This window comes from Xyrauchen texanus, chromosome 35 (assembly GCF_025860055.1).
Source record: "Xyrauchen texanus isolate HMW12.3.18 chromosome 35, RBS_HiC_50CHRs, whole genome shotgun sequence".
Taxonomy (NCBI): domain Eukaryota; kingdom Metazoa; phylum Chordata; class Actinopteri; order Cypriniformes; family Catostomidae; genus Xyrauchen; species Xyrauchen texanus.
Window position 1 is genome coordinate 3,111,071 of NC_068310.1, and position 23,869 is coordinate 3,134,939.

General features: G+C 37.3%; 1 protein-coding gene across 2 annotated transcripts in view; it reads left to right on the forward strand.

Annotated features, from left to right (window-relative positions):
- The window catches only part of pacsin1a (protein kinase C and casein kinase substrate in neurons 1a), a 73,341-nt gene that overhangs the window by 19,985 nt on the left and 29,487 nt on the right, over window positions 1-23,869 (forward strand). Inside the window, exons 1-2 of one of the 2 annotated variants that reach the window (XM_052105117.1) lie at window positions 11,685-11,829; window positions 20,532-20,652. In XM_052105117.1, the coding sequence (XP_051961077.1) occupies window positions 20,593-20,652 (60 nt within the window). In that variant the 5' untranslated portion in view covers window positions 11,685-11,829; window positions 20,532-20,592. Of the gene's footprint in view, window positions 1-11,684; window positions 11,830-20,531; window positions 20,653-23,869 lie in introns of those variants that run through there. The other variant, XM_052105115.1, reaches the window with a different exon arrangement.

The following is a 23,869-nucleotide window of genomic DNA, read 5'->3' on the forward strand; positions in this document are numbered from 1 at the left end:
TACTTCTTATGTAAAACTTATCAATACAGACATTTATAGTATTTTAAAAATAAATGGCTGTCTTACAATACTTTTTACTGTTGGCCGGGGTATACGGCAAGGGTGTGGTCTATCAGGACTTCTGTATGCTATTGATATTAAAACACTACTGATAGCTCTTGAGAAGACAGCTTTGTGGAATCTCAGTAGTTGGATCATCTAACGAAGACCCAGTAACAGTTAAACTTAGTGCATATGCGGATGATGTAACTGATGTCATAAGAACAAATGAGGATGTGAAGAATTTAATATTATGTCTTCCTCTGCACAAATATATTGGCAGAAATGTACTTTCTTTTTACTGGGTCAATGGAAAGATGGTAACCCTCCAAAACTTCCCCTGCACTGCTCCTGGAAACTGGGAAGGTATGTATGATGAAGTGTCTGGGCACCTACAGAGATGGAGATGGATACTCCCTCAACTCTCATATAGAGGAAGGGTGCTTGTAATAAACAATTTGGCAGCCTCTATGCTATGGCACCGGTTGACTGTGATTGATCCGCCTAATAATCTGATGAAAAGTTTGCAGGACTTTTTCTGGGATGATATCATTGGCTCCCACCCAGTATTCTATTTTTTCCAGGAGGACTGATCAATCTGTCAGCAAAAGTCAAAGCTATGAGATTAAAAGCTGCTCAGAGACTGCTATTCACCACAGAATATAAACCATGGATATCAGTTGGTCTGGCTTTGCTCCGATCTTTTGGTGGTTTCAATCTGGATAAGCAACTTTTTCTAATGTCATCTAATGCTGTTAAGAGGTTTTCTCCTAATGTCAAATTTTATGTCTCAGTTTTAACTTCCTGGAATGTATTCAAGTGTTTTAGGTCAGAAAATGAGCATTTTGGCTTGAGTGAACCTCTTTTTTTTTAGTTCCTTTTTAGGTAATGATCAAATGTACAACAAAGTTGTTGAAACCTTTATGAACAAAGGAATTACTAAAATTTGTGACTTGGTTGATGCAATTTCAAGGAAATGGAGATCAGGCCAAGAGATTTACTAATCATTTGGGGTTTAGATTTGTGAGGGCAGTAGAGCAATTGATAGGTAATCTGAAAGCTGCCTTTCCTCCTCCTCTTATCCAGTTTGTGAACTGTGTATTATCTGGTGGTCCCACTCAGTGTATTTTTCCAGAGCTTCACGTATCTCCTTCTATTTGTCCAGACAATGCTCCAGTAGGCAAGCTTCTGACCTTTAAGGGACTGCAAGGGTTACATTTTCAGGTAGCTGGAAAGAAAGTTATATCATGTTTGTGTTAAATCTGATAATTTTTTTGGAATTAATGATAGATGTGATACTAAGTGGAGAGATTTCCTTACTGTTACTATTACTGATCAGGAGATCTTTAATGGAGGATTTTGCACTGTGTGTTGGCAACTAATGCTTTTGTGTCTAAGTTCAATACAAATGTTAGACCTCCTTGCAATTTTTGTAATGTACAGTAACTGAGACAGTTTTTCATGTTTTTTGTGAATATCACAGAATATCACAATATCACAGGAATATTGTTTTTTTTATTTGTTTTTTTATAATAATAATAATAAAACAAATACTTTGACACAAAAACAAATAAATAAATAAAAATCAACAACAACAACTGGACTGCCTCAGTTGACAGCACATACAGAGAAACTGAAAATATGAACATGAACAATTCCGTATACTCTTGAAAGCAATTAAAAAAAATTTGAACAGAAATAATGTAAAATAGGGCAAAACCAAAATAAATGCGCCAATGTTCCCTCCGCCGTCCTGCACCTATCACAATGAGATGGTATGGAGGGAAATATTTTATGCAATCTAGTTTTTGAATAATGAAGCCGGTGTATAACTTTAAACTGAATTAATTTATACCTAGAATTTATAGAACAACTCTTTATTCTCAACAAGCCCTCTTCCCAGATCTTATCAGAGACTTCATCGTTCAGCTCAACAGACCAAGCCACCTTAAGGTGGCCGGTGCATACAGGTGTTGCTGTTGCAAAAGCATGAAAAAACAGCATACTAAATGTCTGGTTTCAGGATCAGAAGATTCCAGGCTTATTTATATATTGTGACATATTTTTCTGTACATAATTTCTGATTTGCAAATAATGGAAAAAATTAGACTGAGGAAGAGTAAACTTATTTTTAAGTTGAAAAAAGTTGCAAACTGATCCTCTATACAACATAGTCCCTTTCTCCGCCATGCTGAGAAATCTCCATCAATCTGAGAAGGTTCAAATGATGGATTACATGATATTGGTGTATTTATTGAGACTTTTGACTAATCTGATTCAAGATCTTCAAGAAATTTCTCAGCACAAAATTACCGCTCATCAAAAAAAGTTTTGATCTCTGTAAAAAGTAAAGCTGGGAGAGAGAACTCCGGCACTGACATGGCCTCCGCTCTGACCCATAATGGAAAAGTCTCAGGTGACATATCATCTAGAACGCTCCTTTGCCAATAAGTAAGAGCCCTAGCATTTGATGCCCAGTAATAGTGTTTAAATATTGGAAGACCAAGGCCTCCACATCCAGTAGATTTTTGTAAATGGGCTTTTGCTATGCGAGTCTTGTAGGTCCATATAAATGAGAGAATAATTGAATCTAGTTGTTTAAAAAAGGTTGCCCGTAAATAAATAGGGGAGATTTTGGAAGAGGTAAAGAAACCTAGGAAGAGTAACCATCTTTATTGCATTCACATGGCCAATTCATGATAAGGTGTAGCGAACACAAGTTGAGACAGTCACAATGTCGGGGAAAAAATGCTTTATTAAATAAAAGCAGGCAACAGTACAAAACAAGGGCAAATCCAGCAAAGAATGGTCAGGGTGAGCGTTAGGTCAAAAGCCGGGGAATCAAGATATAAACAAGGGGGCAATCCGGGAGAGAGTAGTCAAAGGGAGCGTGAGGTCGAAGCCGGGGAATAAATATACTAACAAGACAAGCGAGAGGAAAAGACAGGGGAACAAGGGGGGCTGGCAAGCTAAGGGGTAAACGAGAGGAGTACAAAACTAGACGAGACTAGCGGGGGGGCGAAGATGCGGGGTAAACTAGAACAATAACCAACAACCGTGAGACGAAAGGGTGGTGATATATATAGGGGCGAGTGCAGGTGTAAACCATGACAGGTGATGAGACGAGTGCAGGTGAAACTAATGTGCAGGAGTGCAGATGACGCGAGTGCAGGTGGTCATAATGTTCTGGGGGATTGGAAACGCGTGAGAAACTCGAGGAAGGGAGATTGCCTACGAGCATGTGAGCAAGTAGGAGTAAAAGTGGGCGTGAGGGCTCGAGCGAGCAAAAAGAGCAAGCTCGAGGGGGCGGAACGAGCGTGGGAGCTCGAGGGGGCGGAACGAGCGTGGAAGCTCGAGGGGGCGGAGCGAGGGAGCGGGGTACGTGACATAAGGGGAGTAGTTTCTAACTAAATTTCTAAGAAATTTAATTTTAACAAATATTTAGGGTTCTTTGGAATTTTCAGGCCAAGATATGTAAAGTGATCCTCCACTATCTTAAATGGTATACTATTTAAAAAGCTGGTGCGTAAATTATTCGTTAGTGGCATAAATTCACTTTTACTCCAATTTATTGAGTATCCTGAAAATTGACTAAAAGTGTAAATGTAATCTAAAAGTTTAGGGACAGAAACCTCAGCATCCGTGACACACAGTATTGGAGGGAATATTGTTAAGGTTAGGTTTTACCTTCAACAAAGTAATTTTATATTTTTGGTTGTAGGTACTTGAAAACACGCAGAGAAAAATGTACAATTACAAACTTTATAATTGGGCAGGGGATAGGCTCCAGCCCCCGCGACCCTGTACACAGGATAAGCGGTTGACGATGGATGGATGGATGGATGGATGGATAATTGGGCAGGCTATACTTGCTATTTGGAAGACTTGTCGATTATCAACTGAAAGGCGAAATGTTAATGTTCTACATCTTTTCACTGCACTGATAGAGTCTAGAATCCAAGTTTAATATGCTTTTTATCAAGCTACAGGAAATATGTATGAATTGAAGAATAAGTGGTGTGGGAATGGTGCTTTACTTACTCTTTATGAGGATGGAACCATTTCATTCAACTGGTGAAATTATTATTTTCTTTTTTCCTCTGACAATTAATAGTTTTTAGTGACTGTAGAATTGTGCGTGATTAAATGTGTTTTAAAAGTCAAAAAGTCTCTCTCTCTCTCTCTCTCTCTCTCTCTCTCTCTCCTCTCTCTCTCTCTGTTAATGGCCGTTCTTCCTCTACCACATTACATCTGACCCCTTGCACCCCCATTCACCTGACATATCACAGCTTATCAGGCTGCACGTGCTGCGAGCTGTATCTGAGGCAGTGCTGTCTCCAAGCAACTCCTTGCATGCTGTAAGCTCATGTATGAGCAGTGGCATCTCTAATCTGCTTAGATAAATGACATCTGACAGTACTCACCTCTGCGATCTGTGTCTCTCTCTCTCCACTTGCTACACCTCACTGATATCATCACATTTTCTTTCCATTCTCTTGGTCAGAAAGTATTTTAAAACTGAGAAAATTACTAACACACAACCTTTAAACTGTTTGCAATATTTTGTGCATTACAGTCATCATTGAAATAGGTGTTTGATGCATAAAATATGTGATCAAATGCATTTTGCATGTCAATGCGAAAGTCAATACATGCTTTATGGTTGCATCTGTTTATCTTCAAATGTCCTCTGTACATTTACACTTAGCATTTCAATAAAAATTCTGATGTCAATGCCAATGTTTTCTTTACAAAGAGACTCAACAATAGTAAAAACCGGTAAGTGTTAAGGATCTTCTATTTCCTTATGAAGACAGTTCATCTATGTAATTTCATCTTTAAAGACTAAGCAAACTCTCAAAACACAGTTCCTGCTGGTAGATGGTTGTGATAAATTTAGAAGCAGTCTTTTAAATCTACTTACTATAATAGGTTTACATGTATGTGTGGCAGTTTTCATTCACCAGGCAATTGTTTACCCATCACCAAGTGCGTTCTCAAAGGAACGCCATCCTAGTAACCTCTATGCAACAAGTAGTGTCTTTACTCGTTACTTCTTGTCACAAATGTTGAATTGTGGCTCTCATATGGGTAGCACAAGCTCAAGTCGTCCTTTTTTGTGTTTTGAATTGTACTCTGACATTTGTACTTTGAATGTACACATTTCTGAACACAATAATGCGTGATGTGATGTCACACTTGCGTAGCTTGAGTCTTTAGTTTTCATGTATAAGTGTAGAGTGTGTTTTATGCCATAGTCGGTATGGATAAAAGTATTTGCTAAATGCATAAATGTAAACAAAGTTGAGATAGAGATGTGACATCTAACAGTAAGCAAAACCAATGTTTTCAATATCTGCAAATTGATACTGAAACGTGAGAAATTAGGTATCTCACATGAATGATTCTGCAACAGGCTGAATCTATGGCATTCATATCGCATGCGTTTCATTACATTATTCAGTTGTAAATGTGATGATGTCACCAGAGGTTTATCCAGAGGTCACCCCTAGTGACCCCAGACCCAGCAAGGCTTCACTCCTGGAGCTTCATATTATTTTTCAGGCTGCTCATAGGTTTTATTAAAAAGTAACACTGGCTTTCTAAATTATTTCAGAAAATGTGCATTTGGTGTTGTAAAATAGCTCAAGGATGGGCAAGGAGGAGGCGAGAACCGGCTTGTTAATATAAATGATAATTTAATGAAAACTTAAACCAAAACACATAAACAAACACACACGACGGACATGCCCATAATTCTCTCTCTCTCGAACCATCGTCACCGGCCGCCTTTATCCCTCGCGTGCCTCATCAGGCGATTGGGGACCGGGCGCGCGATATTCTGATCGGCCGCGCCCCCTCCGCTCCACACTCCTCCCGGCGTTATCTCAGGCCGGGTGCCACCGGCATGACGATACCCCCATCCCTGGGGCGGGGTGTATCTTAGCGTCCGCGTGGTCATCCCCGCCTTCCTCACCCTGGGAGGAGAGGAGGAGAAAAAAAACAAACAAACAACAAAATAGGCGAGGGAAAAGGCCAACACGGTGCGAAAGGGAGAGAGAGAGAGAGAGAGAAAAAACTCACTCACCGGTTCTCTGATGTACCGTCGCGTGGTCCTCGAACACTCCTCAACACTCAGGCGGATGACAGCCGCTCCAACCCCGGGCAAACCGGTGACACCTTCGACCCCCAGCGGGCAGAGCAGCGCCTCCGCTTTTCTGGCGGCAAATGGGGACACTCCTCTGCCCCTGGCAGCGGCTCTACCGCTCGGGCGGTCGGGAGATTATTCCCTCCTCCCCTCGCGGACGGCGGTCTCCCTCGACCCCTCCGCGTCTCGAGGACGGCAGGGCACTCCTCCGCCCCGGCAGCGGCTCCTCGCTCCAGGCAGTCCGGTTATCCAGTCCCCATTTGCCCCGCGGACGACGGCCGTTCCCGCATCCGGGCGGTCGGGCTACTCCGTCACCCGGAAGATGGCAGCGGCGCTCCCCAGGGTGAGCGGCAGTGTCGAGGACTCTGCGACGGGCATCCCTCCTCCTTCCCGGCTTTCGGCACCAATGTAAAATAGCTCAAGGATGGGCAAGGAGGAGGCGAGAACCGGCTTGTCAATATAAATGATAATTTAATGAAAACTTAAACCAAAACACATAAACAAACACACACGACGGACATGCCCATAATTCTCTCTCTCTCGAACCATCGTCACCGGCCGCCTTTATCCCTCGCGCGCCTCATCAGGCCGATTGGGGACCGGGCGCGCGATATTCTGATCGGCCGCGCCCCCCCTCCGCTCCACAGGTGTGTATGAAACATTTCAGACAATAGACCTCAGTCAGAGTGGACAATGTCTGTTGTATTCTACTCAAGACATTTACGATCTCTATGATGTTTTGACAGTATGGTGTACAGTCAATAATCATATTCATAAGTTGTGAAAACTAATCACTTCTAATTTGCCATTAAAAAGCACCTGTTAAGAGTTTGTTATATTATCTATACGCATTGTGAATTCCAGTTTCTAAACTTTAAAACAACACCCATTTTGTGTTGTTCAAATGAGTAGTTATTAATGAATTCATTATTCTTATTTAAGTGACACAAGAGCAAGCATACAAAATGCTAACAGCATTTTCTGTGCATGGCAGACAACATAAATAGGGTGATACTATGTATTAATAAAAATATGGGCCTATATCTCTATTTTTGCATATACTCAACTTTGATTACCTTGTTTTAATGCCGCGATAATTTATTAAATACATTTGAATCCACAAATGACATACAAGTCTTATTTATTAAATGTATAATTATTTCAGAAAGTAAGGCATTTTCTCTGTGTACTTGCAGAATGAAAACAATGACATCAATGCGGAAATATAAATGCAAACCACTGCGGAGACTACGGCGTAGAATGTCAAAAATTAAAAGCCTTTAAGGGTGCTATACTATATCTATATGATATCTATTTTTAATTTATGTAAACTTTATACTTTGTAAGACAATGTAGATTAAATATGGGAAATCTTCCTTTGACTTACCTAAAACTATAACACCGTTCTTTTACTACAAGCACTAATGTTTCCTAGTAATTTCCAGTTAACCTGTACATTTGTCAGATGTTTTAATATTTGGTAACACTTTACATTAATGCTCTCATTTATAAAGGGGTTTATTAATTACTAATAAGTCATTTACAATTGCATTATAAATTACTGATATATGTTTATAGCAACCTGCATAAAAAGGGTGACTTTCATGCAATACTTACCAAATAGTGAGCCATTTTACCTTACATGTTCTAAATGCTTAAAAACAGTCATTCAACATTAGTAACCTATGAAAATGTATCTTAATGTAAATTGGATACATATGGGCACCTGTCCACAAAGTTCAGTATGTTTTAATGGTCATCAGGCTTCATTATATGATATACTGTATGTTGTGAATAAGCATGAAGAGCTGAAAAGTGTTTTTGTAGAGGACTTTAGGTAACTAGTACTAGATAAGTTGGGACAGCACTCAGAGTAGCACCATTCTTTTGACATCAACCTGACAAGGAAAGTGACAATGAAGTAGGACATTTTATGTTTTTTTGTTTTTCCAAATACAAATATGAATAAGTGCATTTATTAAGCATTTAAAATGTGAAAGCTAAAATGCTCACTATTTGGCAAGCATTGCAAAAGTTGCTATTTGAATTCATGTTGGTATAACTGCATATCAATGATTTGTATTGCATAGGTATATTAATTATTCATAATTAATTATTGGCTTTCTGGAATACTCGATTGTAATTGTCAATGGCGCCATCTAGCTGTCTGATGTTTTTCAGTAACAACCGCATATCCACGTATAGGGCTGAAATGATTTGTCAACGTTATCGACAACATCGACAATAAAAAAAATTGTTGACATAAATTTTTGTTGTCGAATAGTCGTTTTATATGATTTAATGTAACATGAGATCACATTAAACGGTAATGGTGATGCGCGAGAACAGCACCGCAGCTCGTGCCAGACTGAGGAGAGGAAGAATTACACAGATCACATTCCAGATGCACTCCAAACTTTCCAAACAGCTTCAGGTGATGTAGATCACAAAGTATGAGGTCATTATAATGCAAAAATACAAAATAAGTAAATACAGAAGCATTCTCATTGTGGAATAAGTGGAGCTGTAGCTGCTGCTCCGCTGAAGCAAAACTTGTGAGTCGAGCGTCTTTAAAGGAAACACCCGGAACTTACATCTTCAACACAGTTATATTTAATGCATTATAGCTTTATTAAAGTTCAAATAATGTGGAAGCTGGTCATGTAAATAACTACAAACGCTGAAACTGGCATTTCTCGGTGCGGTCAGCGCCTCTACTATGAGTTGTGTGACTGTTCCGATCTAAGGGGGAGGGATTGAAACGGCACACGGCTGAGGCACACTGTCACAGGTACACTCGTCCCTCGAGTGCGCACGCTTGCTGCAGCTTGATTATAACGTGATGGCTCACGACTTAATGAATCATAATATATGCATTACTGTGTGTTTATTATCGTGAAGAAAATTGGCAATACGCAGCTATAACAAGTTTTGCATGAAGTCACCCTTTTTATTCATGTTGTTATAACTGCATATCGGTGATTTATAATGCATTTGTAAATTATTTTGTCATTAATGAACCCCTTTATAAATCCTTAACTAAGGGAACATTAATCTAAAGTGTTACCAATCATTTTGTTTAGGAAATATCACTAAACACATTCTCTGCTCTCACACTATAATGTCAGAAAAAGTATTGTGGTGTATTCTGAATATAGCCACAAAATCTTTCAGGTTTAGTGGACTACATGAAAATGTGGACATCTTTGCTAGAATCAATAAGTTTTGTGTTCTCAGAAATAACCATTGCAGAAACTTTACAACACATAACCCATCACAAATCTCTCACATTTGATATCGTTTGAAATGCTTCAGAGGATTTTGTTTGTTTGTTTTTTTAGGTCTAATGGCTGTAGCCATATTGGTTTTCAACAGACAGTCTTCCAATTTCCTTATGCATATATAATGATGTTTATAGTACTGCTTTTACTTAGTGAAATCAGAAGAGAATGTTATTATTGTCATTTCAGCTCTGAGTTTTGCTGAAGGTAAATGCTTGGGTTTGTTTATACAGATGATGAAAGTGTCATTTGTACTGTTGGCCCATACTGGGACTCAATTCTCATATCCCATATGCTGTGCTACTGGGTTTTGTGTTTATATGGTGTTTTTCATTATCACCTTCGCTGGTGGGGTGTGACTGGTTGTGCAGGTTGAATTTCATTTAATAATGAGGGGTTGGGCAAATGTGCAGATTTTTCCTCACCAGAGCAACCCAGCAGCTTTCCATCACAATGATCCCCAGTGTACTAGTGTGTACTATCTCACCCTCTCCCAGTGCACTTACCATAGCCTTTCTTCTTTTCCATGGATTTGTTTGGAATAGCATATTCTACTCTTAAAGTTTCTGCAGTATATAGTGTTTATACTGTTCTGCGCAGTATGTGAACTTTCAGTATGCATGGAATACCTTGATTGCCTCCGACATCTGCAGACAAGTAATTTTAAAGCAGAGCACACAGCATGGAATACTGTATCCGAGAATACAAGGTGCTCAACTTGACCTTCCATTTCCATTGTGACAAATGAACCAGACAGAACATCAGCCATATTTTTAACATCCCAATTTTGACTTTTTCTATTTTTTTTTTAAAGTAGAAAAATACTTTTCTATTTTTCATTAAATTGGGTTAAATTGCAAAAAAAAAAAAAAAAAACACTGCAATCAATTTGTCTCGTTATCAAGCAAAAATACCTAAACTTCTTTAAAACTTGTTGGAACAATCCTTAAGTATTGATGCTTAAACTAGTGATATTATGTTTATTTTTACTGAATCAAACAATGAAATTGTTATGAAAATGAATGCATATCATAAGCTTTGAAGTGAAAAACAAATAGAATTAGGGTAGGATAGGATAGGAAATATTTCTTCTTCCGCACAGAAATGCTGAAAGACACAAGCAGTCACAGACAAACAGCATCTGGACTTAATTCACACTAAACAATTACAAATCTAAACATGACATTTACGGTTTTCTAATGGGTTTGTGTGACATTTGTTACAAATTTATTTACATTTTAAGTTGTTAAAACACTGATGTTGTTCAAATTTGTTAATAAATGATACCCTTATGGACATTTACCATGGCTTTACTATAGTAATATTGTAATAACCATGATTCATTTTGTGGTTACTATAATTTTACTTAAAATATCATGGTTAAACTATGATTACTGAAGTAAAACAATGATACATTTTTTAAGTGTAAGCAAAACATTCAAATAATTTTTTTAGTTCTATAAATGTAAAAAGAAAATATAATAATAAAAAATGATATATATATATATATTTTTATTATTAAAACAATGTAAAACAAATAAAAATAGCTTAAACAGTAGCTTTAAAACATGTTTAAAAAAAGAAAAAAATCGAATTAAAAGAGGTGATCTTGGTATTGGTGTGGCCTTCATTGTACATTGTGCTGCTATCAGATTGTAAAGAAAATAAGTTGTATCACCCATTGCATTAAAACAAAATACATTTAATTTAAAAACAAAAATACATCTTATTTTCAGTTTGTTTTTTGTTTTCTAAGCATAACCCTCTCTAAATTTTGTGACATTTCTCTGAAATCAAGACTTAGTATCTCATGTAATTCTGTTCTCAATGAATCTATATTGTTTTAGGGTTGTTTTTCCACTGGAATAGAAGTAAATAAAACATAAAAGTTACTCAGTAAAATTCTGAGGAAGAATAATTTTTGCAGTGTAAATGATAACTGGACACCATGTGATGAGATCTTCTGATACCAATGTAGCATGTTTGAAATAATGCGTACTGTATCACTTAATACATTGGTATAAACTAGTAGTCAGTATAATATACAGTGTTCAGTAATAAGCTAGTACTCTACTCCAAACACAGTGTATTTCTCTGCCTCGGTTGCTCTCTTTGTCTCTCGCTCCTCCCCGTAACCCTTTACCTCATGCGGTCTAATCCACTCAAGTGGAACACTGCAGGATAATCCCACATGAGCTTCAGACACTCTCCAACACCAAGACTGCACATGGATCCAGTACAGAGCATGATCAAATAAAGGAAATAATAGCCAGAAATCACCAGCTGTAGCAGTGCTGTGATATGTGGATAATTTTGTTCTTAAAAAGTCACACCATTAGTTTGTGAATGGGTCCGCTGTTGGTAAGTTCACAGTGGATTTATCAAAACAAAGTGCAAGATTGATTCCTTATATTTATGAGTTGACGAACGTGTCCTTGTGACCATAATGTCTTGGGGTCTTTTGCAGTTTGGAATAGATTGTTGATTTATCTGTTGTGCACAACCCCCAAAACTGTAGACTATGTTGTTTGCAATGCATAGTGGGGTCTAAAAGTGAAAATGTGTATGTTTTGAAGATTTTTCATGACAAATTATGTCATCGACATAATGTATTTTTATTTAGTATGGCCCTCTTTTGCTTTAAAAGACTCCTTTTGCTAGTATAGACTCCCAAAAACGTATATATCAGGAAAATTTGACAACGTTCCATCACTGGAAACAAGGAAATCAGACTTTTTGTAACATGATCTATGTCACAATTTTGTTCATTTGATTAGTTCCCCATGAATAGTGTAGAATGTTCTTCTTTATTTTACCTTATACATTTTATTGTGTAACGTATTTAAAAAATCTTAAAACTTTTCAAGCAGGGTCACTGAAAACCTGGAAAATCAGGGAATTTTTTAAATTGTGATTTCCTGGCCTGGAAAATTCATGGAAGTTTCTATAGCGAATATACACACCATTCAAATAGTTTCCCACATATTTCACATATATAGATTTTTACATATCTAAAAATATCATATCAGCTATGTATTGCTTTTTTCTAGAGTAAAATGTGTGTGCAAACTATAGATATATCAATTTTTTTTCTGTCAGCTCTTGCCTCAATGATTCATTAGTGAATCAGCAAATTTGGTCTGAACTCAAATTATTAAAAAATATCTGTATCCAGAAAGATACAGTAAATGCCTGGTAAAGTCATTCATTATTAAAAAATTATGCAAACCATGTCATAGGTTGAAACGAAGAAAATGTTCTATTTTCAATGTGGTCTCAGACTTTCGGACCCCACTTTATATAAGAGCCGAGATACAACTAAACGCAGTGAGAAGTATTGAATGTAGCGTCAAAATGTTCTGATGACTCTGAGCTGTTTTGCATTATTTTACATGTAGAAGTGTTATTTTTGCCACCTGTTGAAGTGCATTTCTGTCTATTCTGCAAATGTTTTTGGTATGAACTTGGGCCATCAGTGTGACTAATGTGTGAATGACTGGCGAAACAACCTTTTAAAGAGTTTTGGTTTAATAGGCTTGCTGTCATGTCTATATTGTTTCTGCACTGTTGTTTTTTTCAGTGTATTATCGTAACTGTAATGCAGCAATTTTATGTTGCTGAAATGTTGATGAAAACAAAACTGATAACTTCATAAAGTCTCCTGAGCAATAACAGAGCAACATCTGATCGATACAGTTTTGCTTTGGTAATGTTCATCAATGTGTTGTACAATTCTTAATAATTATCAAAAGCATCACATATTAAATTAAATTATTCAATTACACATGTTTAAATCTTTCTGCTTTAATTCTTAGATGCTCAGAACGATGGGCACATATGATGACATTATTCTCCCTTGTCTATATACAATGGTATCTATCATTGTCTAAGTATAAATCAATATGTCTAATACAATTCAAACACTTGTGGAGCTTAATCCTTGAACACATTTGTACTGATTCACAAAAGCAGTAACCGATACAGAAGTTGTGCCTTACAGAGGTGAATTTAGTGAGTACACACTGTGTCTAATAATGATATATAAATAATGATCATTGTTTTTGCACATGCTGACATGTTCTGTGTTGCTGTTTTAAAAGTGCGTAGGCATCTATTGTAATCGTTAATGTTTTTTTTATTCTTCTTCTTCCACCATTGAGTCTATGGCTGCCCATAGAACCATATGCGGGAACATTGGGAAATTTGGCAAAAAGATACAGTTTGACCAAAATTTGTGGAATTCAAGTTGATTAGTCAAACGGTTCTTGAATAACGTGCAAACAAATTCGACATAGAGCACGCAAAGTTGGACATGAGGCTATATTTCCACAAGGCTTTAGTGTATTCTCACCAGACTTGGTGTGTGTTATGACAACCATGAACTAAAGGTACCGGCACAGTTTCAGCACAGTGCCACCTAGTGGTCACGAGATATGAAAAATTCATATTTTTGCTTATGACTTCTGAACGATTTCACCTAAAATCACAAATCTGGTCTTGTTAGATTCTGTACGGGATGCCGAGTCAAATGATACCAAATTCTTATGTTGGCCATTTTGGACATCGGCCATTTTGAATTTAGTTGTAAAATGCTTTCTTTTTCAAACGCTTTGACATATCGTTACGAAACTCGTTATGTATCATAGGCTCAATGCCTTGAAGGTACTCAAAAAAATATATATATTTTTAACCAAAATCGAATCAGACCACCATAAGACCATGCTGACAAAATGTTATGGATTTCTTGTTGACAGACCAAACCCACATTTAACACAACAATGAATTTGATGGCACGGTGCCACAATGGTTTTCAGGCTTTATCTTGGCAATGCTTTGGGGTATTGACATGAAACTTTATATGTGTCATTATGACCACACCTTGACCACATCATATCAATTTGGGGACAGCGCCAACTGTCGGTCAAAAGTAATAAGATTTTATGTCCCATTGCTATTGATAATATTCATTTATTTGCCTAAAACCATGGCAAGATTGCTTTAATTACTCATTTTCTTGGCCACTATTGTGCCTAATAATGGTTAATGTGCTTGGCCCTTTAATTGTTGCTTGCAGATATGTTTGTCACTGTAATTATTATTTTGTCAGTTTGGAGGAAAATTCTCTGTTAAAATGTCAGTAACTGAAGCAGAGGTTATTCTTCTGTTCTAAAACACAAACACCATTTTGTTGTACTCTTTGGTACTCATCATCTTTATCTTGGGTCCCAAACCTTTTTTCTCAGCTGAACTCTATTGACCTTAATTATTACTCTAAGCATTCCTTGAGGTTTCAAAGATGAAGTAAGCCAAAATCTCATTTAATCATGTTTCATAAGATAGAAATTATCTATTTTGATTAGGCTTGGACTATTTTTTTTATTTTGAATTACACATATTTAAATAAAGTTGAAATCAGCTTTGGCATTTCTATCACAATCTCAGGAACCCCTACAGTTCCATCACAAAGCCCCAGAAACCACTGTCCATTTCTCATGTTCGCATTAATGGCTGTGAGCCCATTACTGAACATAATGCTACTGAGATCAGCTACAGCTCTTTGATGTATTTCATTCCTTTACCTGTGTTTTTATGTTGTGATTTAAATGGTAATGGTTATGTAATTGAAATATGAATCAGTCCTCTGTCATCATCACAAGTCTCATCTACCACGTGGATTCATCCAAATATATTTGTCAAGCAGCGAATGTTTTGAATGTGCCTATACAGTCGACACATTAGGCAAATATTAATTATGAAGCGGCAAAATTAGTCATATAATTATGGCATAATTCATGGGCCAGTTTTAAGTATGAATATTGGTTTTCCAGCAATACAGAACAGCCAAATTCCTCACAACAGCAAAATATATTGCAATTACAACATTTAAATGTGACTGTACTGTAAATGGTTTTGAAATATAAGCTGCTGACCAAATAAAGTATTTAGAATCTTTAGATTTTAGTGGTTGCAACAGTGTGTTGAAAATCATGGTATGCTTACAAGAATTACAAGTTTTTTAATTTCTGCATCAGAACATAAACAGGCATATGTGTATTTGGAGTGACAACCACAATAAAAAGTAGTAGTGAATCCCCAGAATTATTGCACAGAAGTCCCTCGTGAAATTGCGATTGTTGACATAGCTATAATATATGTATTGGTTTCTGTAAACAAGAAACATGCATAAAGATTTTTAAAGCAAGAAATATTAGTAACCGGAGACGTTAGCATCTGGACATTTTTCAGACTGATCTTATGAACATTATGCGAGCGACTGTGGCAACATTTTTGGAAAATGAAATTAGGTCATTACACATTTGGCTGCAGTTTTCCAGTGAAATGTCCAGCAGGGGGTGCCAAAAGTGAGTGAAATTAAGATGAATATTAGATGGGTTTTAATGGGTAAAAAGTAACTCCATAACCTAAAATTTTAATGTAAACCTAACCAATTCAGATCTAAAATCAAATGAGAGTTGAACTAAACAGACATCCTTACCCTAAACCAACACCTAGACCTAACCAATAGTGTTGTAAAGGAAAATGGAAATGAAAAGCACATTTTCTGAATTACACACGTCATCTCGTGTCACTTCTGTGACACTTTTCTCTTGTGTCATCATGTTTGGCTTGGCTTACAAAAATCGAGAGTTCATGGCATATTTGCCGCAAGCCTCCCACAAATTTCGCCTCTGATCATTTCCACATGCAAATGAGCTTTACGGCAAACTTGCGGCAAATTTTTCATTGTTGTCAAAGGTTCGCTGCATGTTCATCGCCAGCAGTGAAGAGCACCAAACATCTGGAAAACATTTGCGGCGAGTCACGCTCTTTTGCATGTGAAAATAATTAGAAGCAAATTGTTTATTTTTTTTTATTGATTCGCGGTCTCTCGAGTCCAAAGTCAGGTGAATACCACCAAAGCTAATCATGTTGGAATGTGTGTAAATATTGTGGGCCTGTAATGTGTTATAGTAAAAATGTTTAGATATCATAACTGTGTGTGAGCAACAATAAGTGTTAAGAAAGTCTTAATCAACCCTTGTACTCGTAATTTGTGTGAAAGTGAATAAAACGCAGAGTTGTTGTAGCACCTCTTGAGTTAATTTCATGAGGAAACTTCGGCAAAACGTTGAAAGAGGCACCAAAAAAATCTGTTTGCAAAAATGTTGTTATAGTAACGTTTGTTCTATGAGACTAGGTTTAAAATTAAAAAAATTAAGTTAACCACCTTTCTTAATATTAGTTAACTGACAGAAGTGCTGTGTATTGTTTATGGTAAAGGTACACTCAGTCATGATGCACCGGCCGACATGGCAGTCATCTTGGACTTATACTAACACCTAGTGGCGTGGATGCAGCATCATGCAAGAGAAAGAGTTTTTGATTACCAGTGCATTCAAGAAATGTGTTTTTTACAGCCAGTCATTATTAATGTACTCAGTGAGTGGAAACAGGAGAAAGTTATAGCACTGGTTTAACAACTTATTCAGTTCACTTTTGTACAAAAACACAATTCCAGTGAGGCACTTTCAGAGCATGACAATGCTCACTATTTCAAAAGTTTACAAAAGTAAACACTATATGTGTTAAGAATAAGGTGCTTTTTATCACACAATTTTTATCACACATTTTGTTTTGTTGTCATGACAACAAAGTTGATATATTGGAAATAGCAAATTTTGGTGTTTGAATGACCATGCACAAATAAGATTAGAAAGGATTTTATCACACTAAAATCATGTTAGCACATTGTTTACATATCGTGGCTATACTTTTGAAACAGTGAGTATTTTACTGTTTACAGATTGGCCCATTCACTTCCATTGTAAGTCCCTCACTGTGACCCTGATTTTTTCTTAAGTAAATAAGGGATGAGTTTCAATAATTTTTTGTGGAAATCAACATTATGTCTCAAATGTTGTTAAATGAGCTTAACTTGTTTTGAACTTGGAACATTAATTTAATAACAATTAGGTTGCCACTACCTGAATTTGAGGAGTAGGCTATAATTCAGGAGTCTCTTAGCTGTGTGTACATGGGGCTTTCATTGTGGCAATATATACTGTAGAAATTACATGGAAATGCATGTTTTTAATATAAAAAATAGCTGTTTTCATTTGCATGCATTTTATTTAACTTTCCATGACAGTCTTGCTGCACCAGCAGGCTGCTAATAGCATTACTGGGAACATTACCAGTAAACTATTTTAGGGTTTATATGTGGACTAAATAGTATGAGTTTATGTGAAGGAGTTGCTTATGAAATGCGATCTTGCTGGGTACGGTCGGGACTTGGTGCTGATAGACTAGTCTAGACCTCTTTCTGTGAAATGGCTACATATTTTCTGGTCATTAAACTGCTATGCAAAGCAGCTAATATACCTGAGGATCTTTCAAGATGGCTGTGTGTATAATTAAGGGTTCAGCTCTGTGTTTAATATGTATGTCAACAGACATTAGGGCTTAAGGAATCTGGGTTTTAGAAAGTGGGTTAAGGATGACTCATTAAACCATATAAATATTTCCATTGCTCAGTGGCACAGGTTTGCTAGGTTATGCATCTTTGTATATCGACCGCAAATGTAGTTCCAACCTAAGGTGGTAAGCTGGTCTCCTAGCTTGGCCAAGCTGGTTAGGCTGGTCTGTTTTGTTGGTTTTAGAGAGGTTTTGTGTACGTGTCAGCTGGGAACCAGCAAACCACCCTAGGCTTGTTTAGGCTGTTTTTTTTTTCTCCAAGATATATATATATATATTGCCTATTACAAATAATTAGCCAGTTTTTGTTATGCGGTAGCTTAATTTAACAGGGCAGCTTGCAGTGTATTTAGTCTTTGTTGCATTTAGTCAGCAGGCTTCATCAAATGAATTAGCTCTATGTCATGATGGAGTCTTGGTAAATGCACCCACAGATATATTTTGTCACTGTATGATTTGCTGATAAAACAAAAATGCCATCGGCTTGGAATGCTGGTGGGGCTGATGAAAAATTCTTATTATGAAGTATGAACCTCATCACAATGAATACGACAATATTGGATTGTAGAAAGAACAGCATTGTTCATTCTGCCATAAAAAAGATGATTATTTCTCACATTGTACTGGCACAACATTTATAAAAGGAGTGTAATTGTTTTCTGTGTCAACTAACTTATTACTTAATCATAATTCATATTGCTTGATATAATAATAATACCATCAAACTTTGCACAATTTTGCAAGACGAAGGGAAGATGACATCTCTTTAAAAAAATAAATCCAAAATTTACAGAGATTTCAGATTTAGGATACATAAACGTCTTAAACCGATTTCTTTTATTGGGGAAAGGTGATAAGCAAAACTTCATCAACGCACCTACATTTTTGCGCTGTGCATTGATTTCACTTTGTATGTCTTTATCAGCTTTCTTCCAGCTTATTCATTCTGCACGTCTGACTGTTTAACTGTTTTTACATAAATATAGGAGACAAAGCAGTGATTTTAAAATCAGTTAATCAGTCAATTTTAAAGGAATGGTTTTCCCCCTAAAAAGAAAATACTGTCATTATCACCCACATGTTTTCCCAAAAAGTGAATTTTCCTTCCAAACTTCCTTCCAAAGTCACATTTATTTTAGTTCTATTCATGGTTAAACTGTTTTATAGAGAAATTACAATTGTATGGAGATACAAAAGCAATACAAACATAATATATATCATAATCAGGGAAGAACGAAACAACAATGAACTTATGTTGGCCAAATGGATGCAAACAGCTGAATGACACAGAAACACAAACTACGCAGTATAAAATAAATCTATCTGTCTATCTGTCTGTCTGTCTATCTATCTACAGTATCTAGTCAGAAGTTTACATACACTTAGGTTGAAGTCATTAAAACAAATTTTTTAACCACTCCACAGATTTCATATTTGCAAACTATAGAATTGGCAAGTCGTTTAGGACATCTACTTTGTGCATGACATGAGAAATTTTTCCAATAATTGTTTACAGACAGATTGTTTCACTTTTAATTGACTATATCACAATTCAAGTGGGTCAGAAGTTTACATACACTAAGCTAACTGTGTCATTAAGCAGTCATTATGCCATTATGCCAGGCCTTTAGACAGTTAGCCAATTTGCTTCTGATAGGAGGTGTACTGAATTGAATGTGTACCTGTGGATGTATTTTAAGGCCTACCTTCAAAATCAGGGCCTCTTTGCTTGACATCATGGGAAAATCTAAATAAATCAGCCAAGACCTCCACAAGTCTGGTTCATCCTTGGGGCAATTTCCAAACACCTGAAGGTACCACGTTCATCTGTAAAAACAATAGTATGCAAGTATAAACACCATGGGACCATGCAGCCATCATACCGCTCAGGAAGAAGACGCATTCTGTCTATTAGAGATGATCATAGTTTGGGGCAAAAGGTGCAAATCAATCCTGGAACAACAGCAAAGGACCAACAAAAATATGCTGGAGGAAAAAGATAGATAAGTATCTATATCCACAGTAAAATGAGTCCTCTATCAACCTAACTGACCTAAGACATGGACTTTTTTCTTTGATTAAATGTGAAAGGAATTGTGAAAAACGTTTTAAATGTTTAGTTTAAATGTTTTTGGATAAGGTGTACTTCTGACTTCAACTGTATCTATCCATCCGTCTGTCTGTCTGTTTTATCCTATGTTGGTTCACGGACACATTGGGTATTAATATATAGTGATAATCAATTCTTAAATTTCGTTATGGATGCATCAAAATGTATTTGATAGATCGATGCAGCGTGATGCATTTTGGTCTGTTCCTCTTACAGAGCTCTCGTATGATTTCCGAAGACTTGGGATATGGCGCACAAGTCACATGGACTCCTTTTATTGTATTTTAATGGTCATTTTGGAGCTTGACAGAACCAGTCCCTGTTTACTTTCATTATATTGAAAAGAGCAGCCAGGATTTTCTTGAAAAGCACTCAGTGAATATGAAACTCTGAACTGAGTTCCTTCATTAGATAGGTTCCTTTGTTAGCTATATTAAAGCTTTGTATTAATAACTCTCTCTCTCTCTTTCTGTTTCAGTGTTTGAGGAAGTCCACTTTTCAGCAGGCGCATTCAGTTTTGCTTCGCCTCACGCAGCACGATGTCTGGCTCTTACGATGAATCCGCTGCAGCAGATGAGGCCATGGACAGCTTTTGGGAGGTACAAACACCACCATTTCCTTCCTTAAAACGCTACATTACCAACGTTTTCAGCATGTCATCAGTAGTTGTGTTGTGTTGATGCCAGCTATGGTTTGAACACTGAGAGATGTTGTGTTCACAGTATCAGAATCTGCCAGAACTGTCACAATGAGCTCCATTTGGATGACACTGACTGCTCTTGTGATGTTGCCAGAGCCCTTATAATCACTCTGTGTGAAGATCTGGCAGCCAATACAATCTTAAAGTGATAGTTCACCCAAGAATGACTTAATTACCCTCATGTCATTCCAAACCCTTATGACTTTCTTTCTTTAGTCAAACACAAAAGGAGAAATGTTGAAGAATGTACTGGTCATTCATTTCCATATATTGAAAAATAATGGGGACTTGTTGAACTTGGGGAGCTGTCGAGTTTGACAACATAAAAAAGCACTATAAAAGTTTTCTATATGACTTTCGCTCTACAAATCAAGTCTTCTGAAGCTATATTTTAGCCTTATCCGTGGAAATGAAAAATACTACAAAAGTCAAATGGACTGTAAAAATGGTGTGTTGATGCCATTTTACATATATGCATATATGACATATCTTATGATCTAATGGCAGCATATTTGATCTGAGAGCTACAGTGAAGGGGAATATTTTCAGAGAATAGATTTCAGAACTTAAATTTAAGTCTGTTTGTCACATAAAGTTACCATATGGCTTCAGAAGACTAGGAATAAAGAGTTGTATGGATGACTTTTACCATACATTAATGGTGCTTTTTTATATTTTTGACAACCCAGTCAACATTCACTTTCATTAAATAGAAAAGAGCATCCAGGATGTTCTTTAAAAATTCATCTTTTGTGGTAGAAGGAAAGTTGGGTTTGGAATGGGCATGAAGATGTGTAGATGATGACAGGGTTTTCATTTTTGGATGAACTATTCATAATGCCATGTCTGCATTCTGTCAAATAATTGCAAATACAATCAGTGCTTGGATATACGAGGATGCAGACCTGATTTTTAAAATAATTTTTGGTTTAGATTGTTTTTGTTTATTATTTAAAGTTTTTTGTTTTTAATCCCCTTTTCTCCGCAATTTGGAATAATTTGGCCTAATTCCCACTAATTAGTAGGTCCTCGTGGTGACGCGGAAACTCACCTCAATCCTGGTGGTGGAGGAAAAATCAGTTGCATCCACTTCAGAGACAGTCAATATGCGCATCTTATCACGTGGTGTGCATGACACTGCGGAGACTCACAGCATGTGGAGGCTCATGCTACTCTCCACAATCCACACAGAACTCTCTCACCGAGAGTGAACCACTAATCACGACCATGAGGAGGGTACCCCATGTGACTCTTCCCTCCCTAGCAATTTGATTGCTTAGGAGACCTGGCTGGAGTCACTCAGCACACCTGGATTCAAACTCGTGACTCCAGGGGTGGTAGTCATTGTCAATACTTGCTGAGCTACCCAGGCCCCTTTTTGTGCATTATTGAGTGATTTAATAAGTTACAAATTCAATTGTGAGGGAGCCTTGCACCTGCATCTGTTCTGCAGTCCTCCAGCGCTAGAGATGCCAGTTTTGTCCATAGTGACTGTGAATAAAGAGCCCTGTCAGTGTGTGTGCTTCTGTTGGTATTATTTACAGGCTGACAGATGTCATCAGAGCTTTTCTGGAGGTCAGTGTAGCTGAATACAAGATTATAATGAGCTGTAGTACAACTTTGACTAGAAGGAGAACTGTAGTATAAAGCAGTGGTTCCCAACCCTTTTGCCCCCCCCGATAAACAGTGAGCAAATATACTATATATACAATGGATAACAAATGTGTTATTTAATAATTGATCAGGTAATTTACACAAAGGCTTCTCTCTCTGTGCTTTGTGGCAGAATAGATGCCAATAGAAAAATTGGATGGGATCAGCAACAGTAAGTAAGTGAAGTAAGGGGGACCTTCAGTCTCTTTCTCTCTCCCCCTGTAAGAGAGACCGCTATCATCCATGGCTGTGAGAAATGCAAAAATAATGCCAATGTATAGTATAACGGATATTTTTACATCAAGAATGGGTATTTCTGCAAGTTATGCGTCCGTGTACGTTGTATTCATTCGTTTTTGTTTCGAAATTGAAAAATAAAGGATGAACCAAGCTTTGCATGTTGGTCTTTCATTCAAAAGAAATAAGCAAAAAAGGAGAAACTGCTTGTTTTTATTTATTAAATTAAAAAGTGAGAAATCAGCTCAATTTCCCATGTTTATTGCTCATGGATGTAAAATGAATGTACAGCTTGAATATTTGATTTGTACATGTGGGCGAGTCTGAAATGCAATTGGTCAACCTGCACCATCATCTGTCCTGCCTTAATCGCATCCATAAGAATAAGAGTTCAGTATGATAGAGGTCTGCAAATGGATTGGTCTCATTTTTAATCAGGGACTAAAAACCATATGTTTTTCATTTTGCTTCATTCTGGGTGTGTTTCCTAAAAGTATCGTTAGCCAACTATGGTCGCAAATGTGTTACCAACACAGTTCAACGGTTTGGTGTTTCCTGAAACCGTAGTCCCAACAGCTCTTTTCCTGTGGTTCCTGTAGCATAGTTCCTTGTCTGTTTGCTGTGTGGACATCATAACACTTGTCACGATCCCCTGTTGTCTGCCCTGTGTTTATCCCTTGTCATCTGTCCTGGACTACACTTCCCATAATTCCCTGCCCTCATCACTGCCAATGCACTTCATTGTTCTCACCTGTGTGTCATTATCCTTTGTGTATTTAAGCCCTGTTGTTTGTTCAGTCTGTGTCGGTTGTTAAATGTTAATGTCTGTTCCTGCTTGTGCCCTGCTTGTGCCCTGCTTGTGCCCTGCTTGTGCCCTGCTTGTGCCCTGCTTGTGCCCTGCTTGTGCCCTGCTTGTGCCCTGCTTGTGCCCTTCGTGTGCCCTTCGTGTGCCCTTCGTGGATGTTTATCTTGTTTATATTTTGGTTTTCCCCTTGTGGATGTCTTATTTTTGTTCCCTATGTTTTTGTATATTCTGAGTTACCCGGTTCATCTTTTGTTTTCCCATTAAACTGCATGTAGATCCTCACTCCTCGTCTGATTCGCAACAGAACAACCGACCAATAATGGATCTAGCAGTTCAACAGGGGATCGTGACAACACTTCGTTGAGGCTTTTATATCTTTTATTCCATATCCTGTATACCTTTCATTTTGTCAAGACTTTGA